Source organism: Oncorhynchus mykiss, chromosome 18, assembly GCF_013265735.2.
Source record: "Oncorhynchus mykiss isolate Arlee chromosome 18, USDA_OmykA_1.1, whole genome shotgun sequence".
NCBI lineage: Eukaryota > Metazoa > Chordata > Actinopteri > Salmoniformes > Salmonidae > Oncorhynchus > Oncorhynchus mykiss.
Genome location: NC_048582.1, coordinates 15023346 through 15040990, shown reverse-complemented (window position 1 = coordinate 15040990; position 17645 = coordinate 15023346). Strand labels below are relative to the sequence as shown.

At 48.8% G+C, this 17645-nt stretch overlaps 1 protein-coding gene across 7 annotated transcripts in view; it reads right to left on the bottom strand.

The window, feature by feature from the left end:
* LOC110495438 (tensin) overlaps positions 1–17645 on the bottom strand; it is a 225381-nt gene that overhangs the window by 92344 nt on the left and 115392 nt on the right. For all 7 annotated transcript variants that reach the window (XM_036951922.1, XM_036951925.1, XM_036951926.1 and 4 more), the window contains exons 2-3: positions 12608–12722; positions 10477–10514 (exon numbers count right to left, since the gene is read on the bottom strand). In XM_036951922.1, the coding sequence (XP_036807817.1) occupies positions 10477–10514; positions 12608–12722 (153 nt within the window). The remainder of the gene's footprint in view (positions 1–10476; positions 10515–12607; positions 12723–17645) is intronic.

The window sequence follows — 17645 nt, the reverse complement described above, 5'->3', positions numbered from 1 at the left end:
CCTGTATATCTCTGCAATACCATCTGTCTGCTAGTCCAATCTATCTCCTGTATATCTCTGCAATACCATCTGTCTGCTAGTCCAATCTATCTCCTGTATATCTCTGCCATACAGTCTGTCTGCTAGTCCAATCTATCTCCTGTATATCTCTGCAATACCATCTGTCTGCTAGTCCAATCTATCTCCTGTATATCTCTGTCATACAGTCTGTCTGCTAGTCCAATCTATCTCCTGTATATCTCTGTCATACAGTCTGTCTGCTAGTCCAAATGATCTCCTGTATATCTCTGCCATACAGTCTGTCTGCTAGTCCAATCTATCTCCTGTATATCTCTGTCATACCGTCTGTCTGCTAGTCCAATCTATCTCCTGTATATCTCTGCCATACAGTCTGTCTGCTAGTCCAATCTATCTCCTGTATATCTCTGCCATACAGTCTGTCTGCTAGTCCAATCTATCTCCTGTATATCTCTGCCATACAGTCTGTCTGTAGTCCAATCTATCTCCTGTATATCTCTGTCATACAGTCTGTCTGCTAGTCCAATCTATCTCCTGTATATCTCTGCCATACAGTCTGTCTGCTAGTCCAATCTATCTCCTGTATATCTCTGCCATACAGTCTGTCTGCTAGTCCAATCGATCTCCTGTATATCTCTGTCAAACAGTCTGTCTGCTAGTCCAATCTATCTCCTGTATATCTCTGCAATACCATCTGTCTACTAGTCCAATCTATCTCCTGTATATCTCTGCAATACCATCTGTCTGCTAGTCCAATCTATCTCCTGTATATCTCTGCAATACCATCTGTCTGCTAGTCCAATCTATCTCCTGTATATCTCTGCCATACAGTCTGTCTGCTAGTCCAATCTATCTCCTGTATATCTCTGCAATACCATCTGTCTGCTAGTCCAATCTATCTCCTGTATATCTCTGTCATACAGTCTGTCTGCTAGTCCAATCTATCTCCTGTATATCTCTGTCATACAGTCTGTCTGCTAGTCCAAATGATCTCCTGTATATCTCTGCCATACAGTCTGTCTGCTAGTCCAATCTATCTCCTGTATATCTCTGTCATACCGTCTGTCTGCTAGTCCAATCTATCTCCTGTATATCTCTGCCATACAGTCTGTCTGCTAGTCCAATCTATCTCCTGTATATCTCTGTCAAACAGTCTGTCTGCTAGTCCAATCTATCTCCTGTATATCTCTGCCATACAGTCTGTATGCTAGTCCAAATTATCTCCTGTCTATCTCTGTCATACCATCTGTCTGCTAGTCCAATCTATCTCCTGTATATCTCTGCCATACAGTCCGTCTGCTAGTCCAATCTATCTCCTGTATATCTCTGCCATACCGTCTGTCTGCTAGTCCAATCTATCTACTGTATATCTCTGCCATAGTGTCTGTCTGCTAGTCCAATCTATCTCCTGTATATCTCTGTCATACCGTCTGTCTGCTAGTCCAATCTATCTCCTGTATATCTCTGTCATACCATCTGTCTGCTAGTCCAATCTATCTCCTGTATATCTCTGTCATACAGTCTATCTGCTAGTCCAATCTATCTCCTGTTTATCTCTGTCATACCGTCTATCTGCTAGTCCAATCTATCTCCTGTATATCTCTGTCATACCGGCTGTCTGCTAGTCCAATCTATCTCCTGTATCTTTCTCTCTTGCTTTCTTTCTCTCTCACTCTATCTCACTCCCCTCTTTCCTTCTCTCTCTACCATCTGTCTGCTAATGCAATCTATCTCCTGTATATCTATGCCAGTGAAGGCTGTTGCCATGGCGACACTGTGATGGCCCTTTGAAGTGGAGTGTTTGTGCCTGGGAAACAGAATGGCTTCTGTAGAGGCATGGAGTGTGTCCTCATCTCTCCTCTCTCTCTCTCTGTCTCGTTTTTCTTGCTATCTATCTTTCTCACTTTCTTTCTCACTCTATCTCTCTCCCCTCTTTTCCTCTCTCTCGCTTTCTTGCTCACTCTCACTATCTCCCTTCCATCTCTCTTTCTCTCCACCGCTATCTCTCATTCTACCTGACAACCCACCCCTTCACTCTCCTTCCCTCTCCAGTCAGTTTTAAAGGCCTTGGTCAAAAATGTCCATTAATGGGCCTCCCGGGTGGCGCAGTGGTTAAGGGCGCTGTACTGCAGAGCCAGCTGTGGCATCAGAGACTCTGGGTCCGCGCCCAGGCCCTGTCGTAACCGGCCACGACTGGGAGGTCCGTGGGGCGACGCACAATTGGCCTAGCGTCGTCAGGGTTAGGGAGGGCTTGGCCGGTAGGGATGTCCTTGTCGGGTGTTTCCTCCGACACATTGGTGCGGCTGGCTTCTGGGTTGGATGTGCGCTGTGTTAAGAAGCAGTGCGGCTAGGTTGGGTTGTGTATCGGAGGACGCATGACTTTCAACCTTCGTCTCTCCCGAGCCCGTACGGGAGTTGTAGCGATGAGACAAGATAGTAGCAACTAAAAAACAATTGGATACCACGAAATTGGGGAGAAAAAAATAAATAAAAATAAATAAATAAATAAAAATGTCCATTAATTACAATTCACATAATAATTCACATGTATTCTTTTCCTTGCAGGCTCAAATTAAGATCCTTCATGTGTATATTGTCAGACATTCTCAGACACAAACCGACAGAACAAAACAAGTCATTGACAAAGTCATTAAAGATTCCCTACATTTCGTGACTGCCCATTGAAGTGTTGTTTCTCTAAATTCTGCCTCTAATAAATCCATTTCTCCCTCCTCGATAGCCAATTATCTGCTCATCTTAATGTTATGGTTAGGCAAGCAGCAGATCAGTAATCCCGAGATGGATTTGTGGCCAACTTAAGATGAAACGCGACCGCCTGACTCGTCTTGTGAGGATTATTTCCAACTGCTGTTTTCTTGGAATGACAGAAGAACCTGACTGTTTCTAAAAGGAGAGGCAGCGGACGTGTGTGACTTTACAGTGGAATCTAATTCTAGATGCAGCAGAGTTGGTGTTTTGGTCTGGATAGAATCGTTCAGGCAATGTTCTGCAAAAATGACTACAATTCAATACTACTACAGTCACTATCAAAACCTTACAACTGAGAAGTCAACTACTTATGCAGGTTTCAAGTGAACAGAAGGCAATCAGCAGTGTCCTAAACTTGTTATGAATCAAGTGCCATGTTGAGTATTTGTAGTGTTTTTGCCACTGTTTTTTTAACATCTCTGTATTTTAGTTGCTGTCAGAATGGATCCCTAGAGTGGCACTCGGAGAAACTAGAATCCCTTCGAGGGTTCTTAGAACTCATACCAATAGTGGAGTCGACTTCACAATTCCAAAACATCACCCTGCTCCATCTCTCACACTAACACAATGTGAAGGCCCAGTAACAGTCACAGTCACACACCCGGCCCGGGTCGGTCGGTTAGGTGGTCCACCCATGGACCACGGCCACAAGTCATTTCCTCCACGTCTCGTTATAAACCCCTGGACTGCATCCAACAACTGTCAGCATTGACGACTAGAGGAAGTTTACAGACCTGATTACTGGAACACTGGGTTCTTTTCAGGCAGCAATGGTCTGCCAGTGTCTGATACGTAAACAGCTAGTGGTAACCGGTAATGAGCGCTAGCCTGTATACTGTGTCACTACTGTGTAGCCTGTGTAGTGGAAAGCAACAGCTCCATTTTCACAACATTTCCCAAGCTAAAAATAACTGGAAAACACAGGATGTGTGTGTCAATGAGATCAACTGTTTTACTATGATAATATCTCAAAGCATATCATCAAGACTGAGCACAAAAACAGCATGTTTTGAGAGTAAGACTGAGGAGTGCGTTTGGGGTGAGTGGAGACGACAGCTTCAGGGTCTGGTTGGAAAGCGAGCCAGAGACATGGCCAAAACCTACCCCCCCCCCCCCCCCCCCCCCCTCTTTCTCTTTTCTCTCTTCTCTCCCTCCTCCCCCTTTCCCTCCCTTAACCCTCAACGCCAAACCAATTCTGGCGACTCCAACCCAAGATCCCACAGCACGACAGCAGCATTCCAGAAAGCTTTTCTGTGACAGCACAGTAATAGAGTAGTTAGGGAACGGCAGAGGGAATGGGGTTCAGAAGCAGCAGGAGCAGAGACAGCTGGAAATCCATTCTGAGACGTGGGAAACCCACTAGGTTTCAGTATAGCTGAGGGCACACTGTCCATCACTCTGTCCATCACACTGTCCATCACTCTGTCCATCACACTGTCCATCACACTGTCCATCACACTGACCATCACACTGTCCATCACACTGTTCATCACACTGTTCATCACACTGTCCATCACACTGTCCATCACTCTGTCCATCACACTGTTCATCACACTGTTCATCACACTGTTCATCACACTGTCCATCACACTGTTCATCACACTGTCCATCACACTGTCCATCACTCTGTCCATCACTCTGTCCATCACACTGTTCATCACACTGTCCATCACACTGTTCATCACACTGTCCATCACTCTGTCCATCACACTGTCCATCACACTGTTCATCACACTGTCCATCACACTGTTCATCACACTGTCCATCACTCTGTCCATCACACTGTCCATCACACTGTCCATCACACTGTCCATCACACTGTCCATCAAACCTATTGTTGACTGGTCATGACTCATACAACCACAGTGACTTCTGTATCACAATACTATCCATACTAGGATACTACGTAACATGCATGGCCAATACACTACTTCCTGTTACGTTAGTGTAGAGGTATGGCTAGTGTTTTAGTAGCTGTGAGACAGCTCAGGGCTAGGTTAGTAGGACATACAGTCCAGCTGTGTTTGCTGTCACGCCGTACAGAAGACACATAGTTGGCACTTTCCCCCCTCTCTGCTTTGGAGCAGAGTCTCCCATTCCCAAATGATGGGGTCAGGGCCCACTGGTAGTCTGAAACCATGTTCTCTTAGCTATGTGGTTCCCAACATGTTTTGCTTACTATTGCACCAATTGAATTTTGCTGAGCACCCCCCCCCCCCCCCCCCATGTGCATTTTACCAGAAGACCTAACAGTCTCATGAGTCTTATCAAGTAGCCCCTGTGGACAGGCCAAGACCTCCAGAGGTCCTAGTACCCCTGTGGACAGGCCAAGACCTCCAGAGGTCCTAGTACCCCTGTGGACAGGCTAAGACCCCCAGAGGTCCTAGTACCCCTGTGGACAGGCTAAGACCCCCAGAGGTCCTAGTACCCCTGTGGACAGGCCAAGACCTCCAGAGGTCCTAGTACCCCTGTGGACAGGCCAAGACCTCCAGAGTTCCTAGTACCCCTGTGGACAGGCCTAGACCCCCAGAGGTCCTAGTACTCCTGTGGACAGGCCAAGACCTCCAGAGGTCCTAGTACCCCTGTGGACAGGCCAAGACCTCCAGAGGTCCTAGTACCCCTGTGGACAGGCCAAGACCCCCAGAGGTCCTAGTACCCCTGTGGACAGGCCAAGACCTCCAGAGGTCCTAGTACCCCTGTGGACAGGCCAAGACCTCCAGAGGTCCTAGTACCCATGTGGACAGGCCAAGACCCCCAGAGGTTCTAGTACCCCTGTGGACAGGCCAAGACCCCCAGAGGTCCTAGTACCCCTGTGGACAGGCCAAGACCTCCAGAGGTCCTAGTACCACTGTGGACAGGCCAAGACCTCCAGAGGTCCTAGTACCACTGTGGACAGGCCAAGACCTCCAGAGGTCCTAGTACCCCTGTGGACAGGCCAAGACCCCCAGAGGTTCTAGTATCCCTGTGGACAGGCCAAGACCCCCAGAGGTTCTAGTACCCCTGTGGACAGGCCAAGACCTCCAGAGGTCCTAGTACCCCTGTGGACAGGCCAAGACCTCCAGAGGTCCTAGTACCACTGTGGACAGGCCAAGACCTCCAGAGGTCCTAGTACCACTGTGGACAGGCCAAGACCTCCAGAGGTCCTAGTACCCCTGTGGACAGGCCAAGACCCCCAGAGGTTCTAGTACCCCTGTGGACAGGCCAAGACCTCCAGAGGTCCTAGTTGGTTGGGAACCACTGTCTTAACTCATAGCTTAGGAATGGGTTGCGGTTTGAAACATGTTTTTTGAATTTGTTGGTGGGTCACATGATAATTCACAGGGCTAAAAGTTGTGGGCCACAAAGCCAACATAGGAGAGAGGCCCCAAGATGTGACCGCCTTTTTGGGGCCGTGCACAGCTACTGTCTCCAAGCCTTTCAGCTTCATCTCCAGCTCTGTAAAACCCCCGGACCACAACATAACACAATCCAGACCAACCACCTACACATCGACAACCACAGCAAACACCGAAGGGTCACTACAGTTCCTCTGTCTATAGCAGCAGAACAACACAGCCCTCACCCCCAAAACATGAACGAGCAGGAACGAGTCACTACGACCGAAACCAGAGCGCCTTTGCGGTTTCAACAACATAGATCAATGGATAGACAGTCGGTTGGTTTGTGTTTAAAGGCAAAGGAAAACATATTCATCCAAGTTATAACTATGCGGGGATAGCATGACGATTAGCCCCTGTCTGCCTGTCAGCACTGTAGCTAGAGGGTATCTACTGGGTTATGTCTGTGGAATGTTCAGATGTTGTGTTCTGGTACATCTCTCTTAAACTGAGGGACATGCAGCAGCTCTTCATTGCTTTTCTATTTCCGTTCGAAGTTAGAGGAATGTTGCAGAGATGTTACAGCAATGTTGTGAAACGAGAGCGAGATAACGTTGTTGTGAAATGAGGAGAGAATGTAAATGAAAGCCGTAGTCTCGGGACACTGTGTGTATACATCAAGATAGAAGAAATGCTGAAGATTAGCATAAGCACTCCCCAAGTCTTCCTGATCACAGAAAGCCTCGTATGACATGTTTACAGTACAAGGTCAACACCGAGTCAGCTAAAGAAAGCATGGCCATCGGCCTTAGTCCACAGTCATGTTTGCATTAAGGCTATTTGCTTCTCCGTGGTTTATGGTCTGAGACGATGAACGCGCCATCACAACATTGTGTTTCATTTATTTTCATCTAGCGGTCATTTCAGCGGATTAAGCTAACATAAATGTTTTGCCTTAGCTAAGCCAACACAGGGATAAAGGCAGTAACAGAATTAAAGGGATAAAGTCTGTCCAAGGGACTGTAATTGTTGATGAAATCCACCGTGCTCAAACACTCAGTTCTTTCCAAGATCTATGATTAGAATCTGTTTGGCTCCGGTTAGTTAGCTAAAGGACTCTACTGATTTCAGCATCTCTCTTTTAAACAGTCTATCTTTATCTCCTTCTTTTTTCTCTCTCCATTTGTCTTTCTCCCTCTCTTCTTCTCTCCTTCTCACTCTCACCCTTGTTTCTCTCTCTTCTGCTATCTCTCTCTCTCGCTTTCTCTTTCTCTCTCTCTCTCTCTTTCTCCCTCTCTTCTTCTCTCCTTCTCACTCTCACCCTTGTTTCTCTCTCTTCTGCTCTCTCTCTCTCTCTCTCTCTCTCTTCTTCTCTCCTTCTCACTCTCACCCTTGTTTCTCTCTCTTCTGCTCTCTCTCTCTCTCTCTATTTCTCTCTTTCATTCTCTCTCTATCTCTCTCTCTCTATTTCTCTCTTTCTCTCTCTTTTGCACTCTCTCTATATATTTCTCTCTTTTTCTCTCTTTTGCGCTCTCTATCGCTCTCTCTCTCCCTCTCACTATTCTTGTCTCTCTCTCTCTCCCACAATGTTTCTCTCTCTCACGTTCTCTCTCTTTCCTCTTACTGTGATATAGTATGGCTATTTTCTTCAGGGACAAAGCCATCTCAGAGATTCAATGTTACCCATTAACCTAACATTAACAGCCAGCCAACCTTCGCCTGTGAGTCTCTCACTGCAGCCTCTACAGGATACATAGTTCAGTTCGGCAAGCAAGCAACTTGCTGTAAAGATAACGACTATGCAGAGCACTGCTCTAAGCTCAGTTTTAAATTGTCCCTTCTAATTGTTAAGGTTATGATCATGAGGACGGTATGCTGATCCCAGATCTGTGTCTTCAAAGTGTTCTCCTATGGGGACAGCCGAAGACACCTTATTGATTCTAGATATCGGCTGTTTTTCTAAGAGTGTATGCAGAGGTCCTACACAGGGATCATTAGTCCCAACCTGTAATTAGGACTATGAACACATTGTGAGTTTGTCTTCACAAACAAACCCTTGAATTACTCCGTAGAACATACTATTATTATTATTAAGATTTGGCACCATATAATCTTTGATTTTAGGATGAACTTTCCCACTCAGGTGATACTGCAATGTGGGTGTATTAAAAAGCTGACAGTCTATTGATAAAAATTCTTTATATCTATTTCCTACTTCAACAATACAACCATAAAAAAAAATCAAACGAAATAAGGACATGAATGATTCCAGATTTCACTGACTGTTGTCCTTCTTTCTTTGACTCAATGCCTCATTGATCTAATTTTCTTCAGGATGTTTGAGGAATACAAAACTCTGGTTTCTGTAGTAACCCTTCGATAAATAAACAGACTGATTCATTTGTGGTATAGTTTCTGAAGGGAGATTTGGACGAGGGGGGGGGGGGGGGGGGGGATTGAACAGTGGCGACCCAATCACGGAGGGGGGGGGAGGGGGAGAGAGGACAGGGGGGTACGGAGGTGAGGGGGAGGGAGGACAGGGGGGTACAGATGTGAGGGGGAGGGCAGACAGGGGGGTACGGAGGTGAGGGGGAGGGCAGACAGGGGGTACAGATGTGAGGGGGAGGGAGGACAGGGGGGTACAGAGGTGAGGGGGAGGGAAGACAGGGGGGTACGGAGGTGAGGGGGAGGGCAGACAGGGGGGTACGGAGGTGAGGTGAGGGGGAGGGAAGACAGGGGGGTACGGAGGTGAGGGGGAGGGAAGACAGGGGTGTACGGAGGTGAGGGGGAGGGAGGACAGTGGGGTACGGAGGTGAGGTGAGGGGGAGGGAGGGCGGGGGGGTACGGAGGTGAGGTGAGGGGGAGGGAGGACAGGGGGGTACGGAGGTGAGGGGGAGAGAAGACAGGGGTGTACGGAGGTGAGGGGGAGGGAGGACAGGGGGGTACAGAGGTGAGGGGGAGGGAAGACAGGGGAGTACGGAGGTGAGGGGGAGGGAGGACAGGGGGGTACGGAGGTGAGGTGAGGGAAGACAGGGGGGTACGGAGGTGAGGGGGAGGGAAGACAGGGGGGTACGGAAGTGAGGTGAGGGGGAGGGAAGACAGGGGGGTATGGAGGTGAGGTGAGTGGGAGGGAAGACAGTGGGGTACGGAGGTGAGGGGGAGGGAAGACAGGGGTGTACGGAGGTGAGGGTGAGAGAGGACAGGGGGGTACGGAGGTGAGGTGAGGGGGAGGGAGGACGGGGGGGGTACGGAGGTGAGGTGAGGGGGAGGGAGGACAGGGGGGTACGGTGGTGAGGTGAGGGGGAGGGAAGACAGGGGGGTACGGAGGTGAGGGGGAGGGAAGACAGGGGTGTACGGAGGTGAGGGGGAGGGAGGGAGGACAGGGGGGTACGGAGGTGAGGGGGAGGGAAGACAGGGGGGTACGGAGGTGTGGGGGAGGGGGAGGGAGGACAGGGGGGTACAGAGGTGAGGTGAGGGGGAGGGAGGACGGGGGGGTACGGAGGTGAGGTGAGGGGGAGGGAGGACAGGGGGGTACGGAGGTGAGGTGAGGGGGAGGGAAGACAGGGGTGTACGGAGGTGAGGGGGAGGGAGGACAGGGGGGTACGGAGGTGAGGTGAGGGGGAGGGAGGACGGGGGGGTACGGAGGTGAGGTGAGGGGGAGGGTGGACAGGGGGGTACGGAGGTGAGGTGAGGGGGAGGGAGGACAGGGGGGTACGGAGGTGAGGTGAGGGGGAGGGAGGACAGGGTGGGTACGGCGGTGAGGGGGAGGGAGGACAGGGGGGTATGGAGGTGGCATTAGATGGTCCAACAAGCTTGGTACTCTCATACACTCAAACCACCACTACCACTAAGAGTGCAAGAAAAAAGGAGAGAAAGAGACAGAGGTCCCCTTCAGTTACCACCTCCGTAGTTACACATCTGAAAACCAAAATAACCTAGCGCTCTGACGATTTCATCCTCCGCCCGTTCCCTTCTCTGTCTCTCTCTCCTTCCCTCTCTCCATGTGTTCTTCCTCTTCCACAGCATCATCACTTGTTTTCAGGAGGATGGGGGCAAGGGCCGGGGGTTGGGTTTGTGTGTGTGTGTTTGTGTGCATGTGTGTTTGTATGTGTGTGTGAGTGAGTGAGTGGATGTGCGTGCGTGTACGAGTGAGTGTGTATCTGTGTGCGTGCGTGTGTCCATGTGTGCTACAAAACAGGAGCTGCCAGGGTGAAACAGGCACAGCTGCCTCTCTGAGCGGACTGATGTCTCCTAACAAACACAACATTTCCTTTTTGGTTCCATTTGTTTGTCTCTGCCAAAATACCACCCCTCTGACTCTCCTCTGGAGACCAAGGATATTAAAACAGAAAGGATTCCATGGCTTCCTTACCTTCACCTCACACTTCTTATGGATGCCCAGCTTGCACACTGAAAGACAGCAGAAAACACAGAGTTAGTTTAAGGTCACATGTTGTAACAGATACTATTCTATTCTCTCTGACCTGAGGACTTGGCTTTTTCTCAGACGCTGCTCTTGGAACTGTTCTTAATAACCAAACACACGCACGCACGCGCACGCACGCACGCACGCACGCACGCACACACACACACACACACACACACACACACACACACACACACACACACACACAGATAGATATAAACACACTCCTGTGATGCTGCATTAGCCTCAGATGACTGCCATATTGGGTGGGAAAAGGCCAGCTCTTTACCTTGTTAGGAGAGCAGGGATTTGATAGGAGAGATGGAGTTAAGAGGAGCTACAGGGGTCAGAACTGGCAACCTTCCCTGGGCTGTTAAACACCTCTGTGCTGCCCCCATGTGGCAGGATACAGTCAACATCACAGTCCCACTATTCTGCCTATAAACTGCTTATAAACATGATCAATTAGTCCATTTTGTTAGGTGCAACAATGTCATACACATGTCGGTTGTTGTTTAAGATTGTAGGTCATTATATTTACTTGATACATAGTTGATGGTTAGTGTATGTGCGTAAGGCTGCAAGCACGCGTGTGTGTCCTCTCTGAGCAGTGTGTGTGGGCAGGGGGTGACAGAGGCCATGTTGTAAAGTGATGTGGCCATGTGATGACCTTTGACCCCACACACCTGCTTCCTACCACCAGCTCAAGTGATCCCAAGGTGGAGTGTGTGTCTGTGTGTGTGTGTGTGTGTGTGTGTGTGTGTGTGTGTGTGTGTGTGTGTGTGTGTGTGTGTGTGTGTGTGTGTGTGTGTGTGTGTGTTCCCCAGGTACTCATCACCAAGCCAGGATATAGTAATCTACTGCTGACAAGGCTATAATGAAATCCTAAGGACTGCATTGCACATTGAGCCTGACAGTGTAAAGCAAACATACAGGCTTATTATAGGAATATTAAACACACAGACTCTTTACGGCCAACAGATGGCGCTAATCAAATTGAGACACTGGGCAGAAATGCTTTGCTATATTGCAGCAGTATATTTAATGGGGGTTTGACTGTTAATCTAGTTCTATTGTATATGCAGAAAACGTATACATTCATCCTTACTTGTCTCGTATGTGTATGTATGTGTACATGCGAGTGCATGTGTGCGCATGTCTCTCTGTCTCTGGCCACACGCCACCCTGCGTCAGTGGAGGATGGCTCCCATTGTGAGGGGCCATAGCAACACTTCCTGGCAACCACAGACGGCGACAGGAAGAGGCTGCAGAATGCTCCGAGGATCATGTGACTCTAGCCTTTTGTTTGGAAACACTGGCAGCTCTGACAGCTTAGAAAGATCCAAAGGATGTTACCAGCAAAGATCATAATATACAATATTTGTCACAGCATAATTTCCTAATTTCTCTCTTTCGCTCTCTCTCGTTCTCTCTCTCTCATCCCCTCTCCCCCTCTCTACACCAACCAATCTCTCCCTCTTTCTTTCTCCCTCTCTTATCTGGGCTATTGCAGCAGCAGCAGCAGGCTAATTTTAACAGCAAAGCCTCTGCCAAAGCCCTCAAACTGAGCCCAGACCAGACTCCCCCCCGACTGCTTCTGGGCTTACTGGACGGAGGTTTGTCAACCGCTCTCTGTGTGAAGAGGTAGCTTTTCATAACAGAGAGAGACAGAAACAGAAAGGGGGAGGATAGAGAGAGCGAGAGGGAGAGAGATGGAGAGGGAGAGAGAGAAGGACGGGAGGATAGAGGGAGAGAGAGGGAAAGAGAGAAGGAGAGAGGATAGAGGGAGAGAGAGGGAAAGAGATAAGGAGGGAGGATAGGGGGAGAGAGAGGGAGAGAGATGGAGAGGGAGAGAGAGAAGGACGGGAGGATAGAGGGAGAGAGAGGGAAAGAGAGAAGGAGAGAGGATAGAGAGAGAGAGAAATTGACAAAAAGAGAAACGGATAGAGGTATGGGGGGGAGCCCCAATGGATCGTGGTCAAAAACATGGCAGAGAGAGGGAGAGAGAGACAGAAGCTGTCCATTGTGCTGAATCGTGTCCCTGTGAAAATGACAACTTTCCCATCCATCCACTCACCTTTACAGATGAGTCCATCCTTGGTGATGGCCTGCTGACATACATCACAGCTCTTGACTTTCTTGAAGGGCTTAAGCTTGAAATTGTGTGTGTGGACACTCTCCAACTCCTCAGGCTGAGGGGAGATAGAGAGAGGAAGAGGTTAGGGAGGAGAAGACCTGGATAAGATCAACAATTCATATTATGAAATTAGCAAGTGAATGGTGCCTCTATTGACAGCCTTCAGCGTTTCTGTAATGAATATAATCAATACACAGGCTTGTGTGTTTAAGGAAACAAAAGAGGAGATGGCGGTTGCTACTGGTTGGACACACACACACACGCTACACACTACATGACCCGCACAAACTCAAACACACACGTAGCGTGTGAAGCAGTGTGTGGGAGTGTCATAGTTAGTAGTAGCAGCAGTAGCAGCCCAGCCCATTCTCCAGCACAGGATGTTTCCTCTTTGAAGTTGTCTTATTAAATGATTAATTCATGAGGAAGAGAGGAGGAACAGGCCTCACAGCAGTCACAGGGCCCAGAATCTCTAGAAACCAACCGTGTGTGTGTGTGTGTTTGTGTACGTGCGTGCATCCATGCGTGTGTGTGTGTGTGTACCTGTTTGTGTGTGTGTGTGTGTGTGTGTGTGTGTGTGTGTGTGTGTGTGTTTGTGTACGTGCGTGTATCCATGAGTGTGTCTATGTGGGTATCTGGTTGTGTGTATGTTTGTATCTGTTTGTGTGTGTGTGTGTGTGTGTGTGTGTGTGTGTGTGTGTGTGTGTGTGTGTGTGTGTGTGTGTGTGTGTGTGTGTGTGTGTGGTGGGGGGGTGTACTGTAAATAGATGAGCAGGCAGCCTTGCCTCAGTGCAGCCTGAGGAGAGATAAGCTCTAGAAACGCTACAACAAAACTCTGTTTAGCCTCCAAACGACTGAGCTGGAAATGGCTGCTTTACCCCCAATGACACAACACAGAATACGATACAAGAGAATGCAGTCCGGAAACCACTGGGTTGGGTCTGGTTTAGGTCTGTGACGATACTTTTTCGGGATATTTTTTCTATTGGCCAAAAATGAAAACACGAAGCAGAACAAACTCTTTGGTCATTTTAAAACCTGCTGTATGGAAAACATTGTGCGCTATCGCTAGGAAAATAAATATGACTCATGATGACAATATGATATTTGTTTCCAACATCAGCGCTGATTTTCTAAAGAAGTTAAATCCGCTTCGTGTTTTGTGTCCTTAACCCACTCACACACACACACACACACACACACACACACACACACACACACACACACACACACACACACAGGTATCGTCCCGGCCCTAGCCTGGTTCTGATGAAAGACATAATAGCCTCACCGCCTGTGAGCTTTGAGTCTGGAGTAGCAGCCCCCCCCCCCCCCCTCTCTCTGTCTCTCTCCATGTGCCACAACCAATTTGTCTCTGAGCTTTTATAAAAGTGTGTTTCTCAGCGTTTTGCTCCTCTATCTCCCTACATCTTAATGGCTTTTGTCACCCAGTGACACGCCTGCTAAGCTCCAGAGGGGGATGACGACTGACCTTGACTGCCGAGAGAGGAACGCTAACAGCTAGCTAGCTGCTACAAAGCTAAAAGCTAGCCACTGAAAGCATAGGGCCGCAGAGAGGGAAGCTAACGGCTAGCTAGCTGCTAGAAGGCTAAAAGCTAGCCACTGACTGCATAGAGACGCAGAGAGGGAAGCTAACGGCTAGCTAGCTGCTGCAAAGCTAACAGCTAGCCGCTAAGGGTGTGAATTATTGCTTAATTGTAATGCTAATAGACCAAGGTATTGGCTGAGACTAACTCTGGCAGTGACCATTGGCACTGCAGAACTGTGAGTCACATTAACACATAACCACAGTGACTCAAGCTAATGACATGGAACCCGACGAAACACACACAAACGCACTCGCGCACAGACACGCATGAACACACACACAAATACACACACACACACACACTGCCACTCCAACAAACAGACCTTTCTTCCCCAGATCTGTTGATGGAGTGGACTCGGTCTTGTGTTATTGTAATGCTGTTACACCTATCCAGACTAACAGTACACCAGTCACCCTTTTCAGCCACGCAGTCTCCCCCTGCTCCACCAGCAGTAACCGAAAGGTCGCTGGTTTGAATCCCTGAGCCGCCAAGGTGGAAACATCTGCCGTTTTACCTTTAACCCCCAACAACAACTGCTCCCTGGGTAACGACGACGTGGATGTTGATTAAGGCAGCCCCCTGCACCTCTCGGATTCAGAGGAGTTGGGTTAAATGCGGAAGACAAATTTCAGTTGAACGCATTCAGTTGACTAGGTGTCCCCCTTTCCCAGACAGACCTCTTCAGCCATGCAGTCTCCCCCTGCTCCATCCAGCTGAGGGTGGAGGTTTTATAGAAACATGCAGGATTGGGTGGGTGGTGAGGACAAAGTTTGCTAAAGTAGATAGACCAGGTTTATTGTCTGTTCCTAAGACTACCTGGTCACCTTGGAGCTGAGTTCAGTTTATGTCTGTCAGGCTGTCTGAAACCATGTTTGGCTTGGTAAGTTGACCGGTGGGCTTTTCTGTCTATAACTATTTTGAAGACAATGTTTTAAAAGTAGACCTCTCCCTACTTTCCTTGTTCAGTACTTTTTGCAGATTTGACCCACCAGGGTAGGAGAACAAGGCTAGAAGGGAGGCAAAGCAACCTGTTCTGGAATGAAACTCTGTCCAACCGCACATCTGGGGCTGTCTAGGATACTGGCAGCTGTCTGGGATACTAGCAGCTGCTCGCTGGCCATTAAGTCTTTAACAGCCGTGGATCACCTCAGTGTGACTTTAAAGCCCTTATGTTAAAAAGGACCTGGCTGAAAACCGCTGGCTCCACCAATCACACACAACCAGCTGTGTCACAGCCAGGTGCCATGGCTACCTTGCTGCCATGGCAACTAGGGTCGCCGCGTCCCGTCAAGCCCTGAGATGATGGATGGGCCCACTACATCAAACGCACATATAAACACACATAGGTACAAACACACACAGTGACACACACACACAGGTACGAGCACACACACACACACTTCTACTGGCACACACATCTAGCGTCTTCATGACAGGAGTCCAAATGAGGGCTTGTACTGCTGCCAGAGAGCATCTGTGAGTTGTACCTTCAGAGAGAGAGAGGGGGGGGATGTGAAAAAGAGAGAGAGAGAGAGAGACAGGAGGGATGAGAAAATGGCCTGGCAGTAACCCTCTAGGCCCCTGACAGTTGGCAGCACCTGGTTCATGAGAAGATAGAGAAGAGAAAGGAAAGAAGAGAAAGAGGAGTGAAGAGAGAGAGGAATGAGAAGAGAAAGAGGAAAGAGGAGAGAGATGAACGAGAAGAGAAAGAGAAGAGAGGAAAAATAGGAACGAGAAGAGAAAGAGGAGAGAATGGAACGAGAAGAGAAAGAGGAGAGAGGAGAAAGAGGAACAAGAAGAGAAAGAGGAGAGAGGAGAGAGAGGAACGAAAAGAGAAAGAGGAGAGAGGAGAGAGAGGAACGAGAAGAGAAAGAGGAGAGAGGAGAGAGAGGAGAGAGGAACAAGAGGAGAGAGAGGAGAGAAGAGGAGGGAGGGGAGAGAAGTGAGAGAGGAAAGAGAGAAGAGAGGGACAAGATGAGAGAGAGGAGAGAGAGGAGAGAGATGAGAGAGAGAGAGGAGAGAGAGACAGAGAGAGAGAGATGAGAGAGAGATGAGAGATGAGAGAGAGGAGAGAGGAGAGAAATGAGAAAGAGAGGAGAGAGATGAGAGAGAGGAGAGAGATGAGAGAGAGGAAAGAGAGGAGAGAGGAGAGAGATAGGAGAGAGATAAGAGAGAGAGAGGAGAGAGGAGAGAGATGCGAGAGGAAAGAGAGGAGAGAGATAGACGAGAGAGGAGAGAGAGGAGAGAGAGGCAGAGAGGAGGGAGATGAGAGAGAGAGGAATGAGAGGGACAAGATGAGAAAGTGAAGAGAGGAGAGAGAGGAGAGAGAGGGACAATATGAGAGAGAGAAGAGAGGAGAGAGAGGAGAGAGATGAGAGAGAGGAGAGAGAGGGACAAGATGAGAGAGAGAAGAGAGGAGAGAGATGAGAGAGAGGAGAGTGGCGAGAGATGAGAGAGAGGAGAGAGAGAAGAGAGGAGAGAGGAGAGAGATGAGAGAGAGGAGAGAGAGAAGAGAGGAGGGAGATGAGAGAGAGAAGAAAGTAGAGAGAGGAGAGATGAAATAGAGGAGAGAGGAAATAGAGGAGAGAGAGAAGAGAGGAGAGAGAGGAGAGGAGAGAGATGAGAGAGAGGAGAGTGGAGAGAGATGAGAGAGAGGAGAGAGAGAAGAGAGGAGAGAGAGGAGAGTGGAGAGAGATGAGAGAGAGGAGAGAGAGGAGATAGAGAAGAGAAGAGAAGAGAAGAGAAGAGATGAGATGAGAGGAGAGAGATGCGAGAGGAAAGAGAGGAGAGAGATAGATGAGAGAGGAGAGAGAGGAGAGAGAGGCAGAGAGGAGGGAGATGAGAGAGAGAGGAATGAGAGGGACAAGATGAGAAAGTGAAGAGAGGAGAGAGAGGAGAGAGAGGGACAATATGAGAGAGAGAAGAGAGGAGAGAGAGGAGAGAGATGAGAGAGAGGAGAGAGAGGGACAAGATGAGAGAGAGAAGAGAGGAGAGAGATGAGAGAGAGGAGAGTGGCGAGAGATGAGAGAGAGGAGAGAGATAGACGAGAGAGGAGAGAGAGGAGAGAGAGGCAGAGAGGAGGGAGATGAGAGAGAGAGGAATGAGAGGGACAAGATGAGAAAGTGAAGAGAGGAGAGAGAGGAGAGAGAGGGACAATATGAGAGAGAGAAGAGAGGAGAGAGAGGAGAGAGATGAGAGTGGCGAGAGATGAGAGAGAGGAGAGAGAGAAGAGAGGAGAGAGGAGAGAGATGAGAGAGAGGAGAGAGAGAAGAGAGGAGGGAGATGAGAGAGAGAAGAAAGTAGAGAGAGGAGAGATGAAATAGAGGAGAGAGGAAATAGAGGAGAGAGAGAAGAGAGGAGAGAGAGGA